The sequence below is a fragment of the Pyricularia pennisetigena genome, chromosome 3 (assembly GCF_004337985.1).
Source record: "Pyricularia pennisetigena strain Br36 chromosome 3, whole genome shotgun sequence".
NCBI classification, from domain to species: Eukaryota; Fungi; Ascomycota; class Sordariomycetes; order Magnaporthales; family Pyriculariaceae; genus Pyricularia; species Pyricularia pennisetigena.
The window spans coordinates 4917554-4925756 of NC_043742.1; the positions used below are offsets into that span (position 1 = coordinate 4917554).

The 8203-nt window shown below is 51.8% G+C and overlaps 1 protein-coding gene across 1 annotated transcript; it reads right to left on the reverse strand.

The window, feature by feature from the left end:
* Positions 1-769: 769 nt before the first annotated feature.
* On the reverse strand, positions 770-5748 carry PpBr36_03102 (uncharacterized protein; the record flags this gene model as incomplete). Its single annotated transcript, XM_029890278.1, has 2 exons — positions 770-3655; positions 3712-5748. 2 exons carry the CDS (start codon positions 5746-5748, stop codon positions 770-772), a joined length of 4923 nt encoding a protein of 1640 aa, XP_029753473.1.
* Between the last annotated feature and the right edge of the window lie 2455 nt (positions 5749-8203).

An 8203-nucleotide genomic window follows, 5' to 3' on the forward strand; every position in this document is an offset into this window, starting at 1 on the left:
CAAATGAAGGCATCCTGACACTGGCTTGACGGTATGAAGAAGGGGACCTGTGCTATCCTGCAAGGATAAGTGACTTTTACCACCCGAGAGCCTGTCGGTTGTAGTTACTTTGGTTGGGGCTTTATGTGACCATATATTTTGACCATCTGCCGTCATTCCATGGTCACTTGACCAGCAGGCTCCAGAAAATGTCGTTGTCTAATCTTCGAGTATATTCGCTGAGTACCAATGGTTAACGATGGCTGGTAGCTGGCTTGGCCCTTTTTTTTTTTTTTTTTTTTTTTTTTTTTTTTTTTTTTTTTTTTTTTTTTTTTTTTTTTTTTTTTCGTAGAAGGCTTGCCAAAAGAACTGGCATGTATGTGTATAAGTTGACCGCGTTTTATATATATAAGCCCATGAAGTGAAGCCGCGTGAAGAAGTGTGTGGTTGTTTTTATCTGCCTACTTCCTAGCTTCGCTCATGTCTTCAACCCAAATGACCTCTTCTCTTTCAAGCATTATCTATCTAAAGCTACAACCGAATGAACAGGCTCGATGCCTGAGGTGATGCCGCCCCTGATCCGAATGGAATGCTACCAGTATGCCCCAATGCAGTGCTTTCCGAAATGTTATATTACACCAGTACAACGACCGCCAAAATGCTGATAACACAATGCTTGAGAATGTTGAAGATGACAAAAGAAATAAGTTATCGCGACTTCCCTCTTTCGCGACTTGCACATGCGTCGTTGGCAAGACGATCCATCTGTGCTCAGCTCCACGAACTCGCTTCAGTCATGCCTGAAAGTACACTTGTCACCCTTTGCGCACTTCCCACTTGACCAGAACATGCAAGGCTTCGTCCCGATCAGGTCGCGATTAATGCCTGGCCGTTTCTCTCTGCGATTGAACCGGTCCTTGGTGTTTGCTTGATGCTCTCGGTCCCTCCTGCCGCCATCATACCCGCCTTGTCGATCATCAATACTATTAACCCTGGACGCCCTCCGGTCGCCCTCGTCCACCTGTTGTTGCTGCTGGCCCTGGGAGGCAGCCCATTGCGTCCATTGTTGCATGTAAGCTTGTTGCGCAGGACCAGCCACCGCTGACCCTCCTAGTAGTGCTTGTATCTGCGCAGTATTCAACTGCGGCGCCGGAGCTGCCCCAGCTGGTGCAGCACCACCCAGTGCCGAGAGAACAGCCTGCAGCTGAGCATTAGCATCCGAAGCAGCTGGGACGGCAGCTGGAGGCGCCACAGAAACCTGTGGTTGCTGCTGCTGCTGCTGCTGCTGCTGCTGCTGCTGTTGTTGTTGTTGTTGTTGTTGTTGTTGTTGTTGTTGTTGTTGTTGTTGTTGTTGTTGTTGCTGCTGCTGCTGCTGGTAATATTGAGCGTATTGCTGTGCATAGGTTTGTTGTTGTTGTTGTTGCATCGCAGCCTGGATCTGGGCCGGGTCTTGGCCAATCTGCGCATAGTACCTGGCCCAAGCAGCAGCGTGCTCGTCTGCGCTGGGTGTAGTGCTACTAGACTGCTGCTGCTGGACCGCCGCCGCGACCTCGGCTTCTTTCCTCAGTCTCTCCTGCTCTGCTGCCTGAGCAGCACGTTCCTTGTCGCGATTGTAGCCTTGCCACCACTCTTTGATCCGATCAGGATCGCTTATATAACTGGGAGGCTCAACAGCCGGAAAGGGCTTGCCCTTGAGTTTGTGCACCAACTCCTCGACAGCGTCGACAGCTTGCTGAACAGCAAGATCGTGATGGTTGAATCGTCGCTTGGTCCTGGGATACTCGGGATCAGATGGATCTGCGTTGACCCATTTCAGAACAGAATCTGACGACAGCAGACGAAGAGACTGCTCACTGTCAGGCAGCGAAGATATGGTGGAAGTTTGGCTTGAGGAGGACGGAGGCAAAGGTACGTGATGGACCTCTGGAGGGGGCGCGATACTGGCCGCGTGCCGCTGGTGCAGGCGCACGATTGCGTTGTTGGTCGCCTGCTTGATTCCAAAGTGCTCTGCTTCCCGCCACCTTGTGTGTATCTCTTCGAGCTTGGCAGTGCCGGACGGTAACGGAATCGCGTTTTCTGCGGCTGGTGGGGATTGCACCGCGTCGGCGGGCTTTGGGGAGGCTGGTGTTGGCGGAATATCGGCCGCATCAAGGTAGAAAGCATGAGTGACCTCCTTCATGCGGTCTTCCATAACCTTCCTTTCCATGTCGCTAGCGGGTTTTACACCTGCGCGACTAACAAAATTGGCCATGCGCTTGGCCTCTGGGAAGGAGCTAAAGTTGATGGCGGTAGGATCACTCCATGGGCGGTCCGGACCCTCGTCTTCGTCGTCCACATCGAGGCCCTTCTTGAGACCTTGCTTCAACATCATGCCTTCAGATCTATCATCCATGGCGTGTCGAACCATGTTGCTCCCTCTGCCCTCGTCCTCCTCAGCATGTTTGTGGAAAAGGCGAACTTCTGTCAACGCCTCACCCTCCTTCCATGTGACTCGAAGCTTGCGGCGCTTTTCTTTGCGGAGTCGTTTCTCTTTCTCTTCGGCCGTCTCACTTTGCTCTTCATCGAGGTCCATCTTGGCAGCCGGTACAGGCGCCTTCTTTGGCTGGGCAATCTCACTGAGCAAAGACCCAAGCCGGGATACGCTAGAAGATGATGTTTGGGCTTTCGGCGCGACCGCCTTCTTCAACTTGGCGATATCTTGTTTGAGCCCCTCGTCTTGCACAGAGATGCCTGAGTCCGGCCGAGTCGACTCTGACTTGGATAAATCAGGTCGCGCTACTGGCTTGGCAAGCGGGCGGGACTTTCCAGGAAGCAACTTTCCAGCTCCAGCAATCGTGGGAGTCGTTGAGGCCATTTTGGGACCAGCCTTCAGAGAGCCCGTTTCCGAGCCACCAGAAGTCGGGTTACCAGCCAACTTCTTCGTAACCGGCCCATCAGAATCGTCCTCTCTAGGCCGTTTGGAAGGTGATGAGTCTGACGGGGTTCTAAGAGTCTTGAAGGATTTACCCAAGATACCAGATGATGAAGGGACCTTCTTCATTTCCGCTGACATCTTTGGGACAGACAGAGGCGCCATCGGCGCAGTTGCTGCCTTCTTTGATGCCTTCTCCTCGTTCTCTTTGTTCTTCTTGATTGTTTCAAGAATCTCGCCCACCAGTGTCTTGACTTCGTCGTCACCCTTGACTAAAAATCTCTTGGAGACCTTGTCAAACTTGAGGCGACTGATCAGCAGCTCCTCGGGCAGAGATATAAATAGCGACAGCAGGCGTAGAATGGCTTTGGGGAAATGTCCACTAAAATCTCCCGCGTTGAAGCAATCCCGAAGTGATGTGACCAGGTTTCCCGTCAGGGGGCGGTTCCCACCAAGATTCTCAAGCACGGCCATGTCACCCTTTTCATACGCTGCATCTATGGCTCGGTAGAGCAGTCTTTGCTCACGCGCCAATGCCTTTTTCACTTTTTCCTTTTCGGGGGAATCGTCAGCTGCAGCTTCCAGCTGTTGCTTAAGCGTCTTGATCTTTTCCGAATAACCCTTGATGAGGTCGCCGAAGTTCTTGACGGCCTGTTTGATGGCATCGGACGTTCGTTTGCCACTGTCGAGGTGAACTATGCCGATTGCGTCCCAAGCCGCAGCTTCGCCAGCATCAGACGGTCGCTCTTCACTCCGGGGAGGTGACTAAAACTTCGGTTAGACAACAATCCTAGAGGGTGTTAGAGTTGATAGATACTCACAATGTCTTCCCCAAGAGCAAGCTTTCTTAGCCCGTCCCTAACATTAGGTGATATTCCTAGGAATCTGTCAGTCGCGTTGCTGCTGCCATAAGTTGTGTTCATGCAATGCTCACCGAACTTGTAGTCCTTCCGCAGGAGCATGTCCAGGCCATTCAGCCTGCTTTCAATGTTCTCCTCGGTGGCTTGCCCCTCGTTGACCTTGACAAATTGGCTTAGGAGCTCCGCAGGCAACAGGTCATCTCGTCCCATGACCTGCACACCAAGGGACTTATCCGAGTCGCAGAGCACCAAAGGCTCTGGCAAAGCAAGGGTCTGTGCACTCAGAGTACCTCCAATCACGAGACTCGGCAGGCCAGTCCAGCCAATCCTTGGACGGTCCTTGTTGGCAACCGCAGGATCACGATCTGGTAGATGCGCTTGTATAGCCGGGTTAGCAGGGAGTTTGCTTGCACTTGATTTTGGCTGGGGCGCCTGTGACGTCTGTGACGTCTGTGAAGTCTGCGCGGGAGCGGCCGTAGGTGCTGATACTGGCACCGGTGGTGATGAAGGAGCTGCCCCTGTCAGGTACGCGGGAAGCTGCTGTTGGTGTGGATAGTATGGAGGCTGAGCCGAGACAGGATGAGGATTTGGTGAATGGACATTCGTCTGCTGCAAACGATTCGGACGCGTATCGACCGGCTCTGCTGGAACTGCGCGATGAACTGCGTTCTGTGGCATGGCGGACCCGGAAGCTAAAGGCATCGTTTGATGACTGGGTGCCTGATTTTGAGGGGTCCCGAAAGACTGTGAATATATTGCGTTGTGCTGGATGGTAGACGCAGCAGGGGCCCGTGGCTGGGTCGTAGTGTGCTGCTGCGGTCCCAGATCACTTGAAGCAGCGAACATCGACGTGACGAAGTTGTTCTTGTTGCCCATAGTCGGGCCAGAGATTGCCCGGTGAGAGCTATCCACAATAGGGGAATTAACGGGGGCATGACCGTGCGGGTGGACATGGCTATTGTGCCCAAGCTGGGTTGCGGTACCATGACCATGCTCAAGCTGACCGTTGACATTGTGCTGTGCATAGCTATAGGGCGAAGGCTCTGCACCCGAGTTCTGCAGGCTGTTGGACGGCGGCTGGTGCTGATGTTGGTGTTGGTGTTGGTGTTGGTGCTGGTGCTGGTGCTGGAGTTGAAGTTGATGCTGATGCTGTTGTTGCTGTTGCCGCTGTTGTTGAATGTGATTCTGCTGAATCTGCACATGGCTCTGCTGCTGCGGGTGTTGTTGCTGCTGCTGGGCATGGAATTGCTGCCTCTGAGCTGCCTGTTGCTGTTGCTGTTGCTGTTGTTGTTGTTGTTGTAATGACTGCAGTTGAGGATGAGGTTGTGCCTGTATGTGCGACTGGTGATGCGGCTGTTGCAGCTCAGCGGGTTGCCGTTGCGCTTGCTGTTGCCGTTGTGGCGCCTGAATCTGGTGCTGTTGCTGCTGTTGAGGATGCACAGGAGACTGCGTATGTGTTCGGAAATCCTGACCCCCAGGTACGATGTAATGGCTCTCCTGTTGACCGGGCACCTGAAAGCTCCCTGATGGCATATGCTGATTTATCTGCCGATTCTGTCCAGGATGGTTTTGTCCATGATACAGCTGTGTACCCTGAAAAGGCTCAACATAACCTGTGTGAGCAGTTGACGACATGTATGGATCGTTGTGGCTGCCTGTGTGTGAGCTGAAAGTATTATAGCCGGAGTTCCGCGCATCATTGACTGGCTGATGTGATGGGTGTTGTTGGGGTTGATGTGACTGCTGTGGTTGTGATTGTTGTTGTTGAGATTGGAATCCAAAGGCAGTCTGATCAGTCCCGAAGAACGAGCTGTTGTCGAATACGCCAGAGTCATCCTCAAAGTTTATGGCGTCGTGTAGAGCATTCGGCTCGTAGTGAAACGAGGCCTGCAAATGTCCATCCGTATACGCCTGCGCGGCGTTGTAGAGGCCTTGGGGGCCGACATCACCACTTCCTGCAAAGTGATGAAACTGGCTGCTACCTTGGCCCTGAGCCATCCTGATTGACTACGACCCTATTGGGGTCGAACCGAACCAACTTGACGTGATACTAAAGCGCAGGGCAGCAGGTTATGGCCCCGCTAATTGCATAAATCAGCACCTGATTGCTACGTAGTCATGCAACAATCCGTAGTTTCAACCCGACTTACATTGGACCGCGAAGCCCCACCACCCAAAACAGGGTAGGGTGTAGTTCTTAGAAGCACAATTCTTGTTTTGTCTTGTACTTTTGTATTGACTGCAGAACAACAATGCACCGGAGAAATTCCATGTATCGATCTCAGATGTCCCTGAACTTGAAATTACCGTTGTGGTGTTATTGTGCAGATAGATCCAAGGGATGGGTACCTAAGTAGACAGGCAGTCAAAGAGTCCAGGTGTTTGTGGAAGCCGAGATGGTGTGTGTCGATCCGATTGTTGCGTCGGGGATGGCCCCAGGGTTGTGCACGAGCTAAGCCCAATTCGGGTTCCTAGTGGGACCTGGTTACAGAAACGCCAATCAGCTTGAGGTTTGACGGAAGACCTCTCGAAGCTAGCATGCTATGCGTCAAGAGGCAACGAAAGCAGCATTCGCAACAAATCGATTGGATAAATGGGATTGGGTCGTTGGATGATGGTTATGGGTAAATGGGAGTGTCGATTCGATGCAATCAATGATGAAGGGGGAGGAATCAGTAATACCAGCGCAATGAAAAAAAGAGGATAAAAAAAAAGGGAAAAAAAGATAGAGAGGGAAAAAAAAAAAATCCGCTCCCTAATTGTCGAAGCTGTGCTGAAATGCCCCAATGTGGTGGACGACGATGTTGTTCAGTATGTTGGCCGACGGAGCTTGTATAGAGAGCTCAAGGTTTTGGTTTGGGGTGGTCCCCGCCCAGGGGCAGAACAAAGCTGCATTTGGTGGATAGTTGCCTGCTTGTGGACTTGGCAGCGATGAAAGATGCTTTCGGTCATGCTCAAGCTCCAGATTATAGTGCATTGGTTTTGATCCAGTAGCATCTGGTTCTCTTCAGCAGTCTGCTGTCAAGTCCCAGTGTACAAGTCATTTTTTTTTTTTTTTTGTGATTTTGCGCTTGATCTGCCGAGTTGCAGCAATTATGAAAAAAGGGCCTCTCTATACTCCCCACTGGAGGAAATTTGACGCCCTGCAACTGTCCGCTCCCGTCAAACTTTCCTCTTGTTTGCTAAGTCGACCAAGTGTCTTTGTTGAATTTCGCATTTGATTCGCGAAAAATTCGAGACCATTTGGAAAACATGCAGTTGGGAAGTTGGCCGGCGAGGAACAAATAATACAAGAGGAGGCGTAGTTTGTCCACTGGATGTATTATGTGCGTGCGTGTGTGTAGTGGTAGGGTAGGTAAGGGAAGGGTCAAAAATGCTGGGATGGAAGAAGCTGGATGGGTTTGGGGAGTGGTTTGTTTGCATACCCTTCTGGCCTTGTGACCAACCTGCTCGATGTCAAGAAATGGGCGAGCCAAGTCGCCGCACGTTGGCTTCCACTGCAAAATTATGGTGCTTTGCGTTTGCGTGAGATCTACCCCCAGGCAGCAGCAGCAAGCCAGACCAGACCAGTTTCACGGTCGACTCCCTCCTCCAGAATTGAGAAAAAGAATCATAGAGTTACGACATGGCCTTTTGTGAGCGATCCTGCAGTTAATCTGCTTTGACAGAGACGGCAGACGAGTGTCTACTTTTTGAGGTTTCCGTTCCAGCCAGCAAGCAACAAGACACGGTCGCGCTCCCTGTGCGCGTGGCGTCCGTCTGTCCGGCGTATGCTCGACTGGCAATCAAATTTAATCCAAGTAATCAGAGTTTTGCGGACGCAGAGTTGAGCGGGCTCTGCGGGAATTGGCTAAAGGGCTGTAACGCAGGTGATTTTTGCCCGCGTATTTGAGGCCTAAGATGACCGACGCGAGATGTATGTGTGGGAAGAGGAACTTTGCAGTAGAGTGGTGCTCAGGGAAATCAGAGAGAGGAAGAGAGAAAAGGTTTGGTAGTGTTTCGCAATCAGCGCAAGCTCAAGGCCTGGCAACAACCACCTTCCCTGTGTCTGGAATGCATGCGCACGGCTGCTGTGCTTGGCTCAAATGTCCACCCTGGCCAATAGCCAGATGATCTTTGTCCCATATGACCCACATTCGGACCTTCTGTACAGCCGGGTTCCAAATGAGAGCCAAATCTCCAATCGGTTTAGCTTCCCCACCTTTGTGCTTAGAGAACAGGTGGGTCCTTCCACCTCAGTAGGACGTCAACGTGTCAAGCTGCAAGCGCGAGCATCGCTGTGAATTGGGGCGGGTATTCGAACAGCTTCAATTTGTTAGGTCAATATATCCTACAATTTGCCTGGCGTAGATACCACAACCAAGTCTCCACCAGGCGCATCAATCGCCAAAAGAATATTCCCAAACGTCGCGACGTGAAAAGAAGTCTAGGAACTATATCCTAGCCCCCCCCC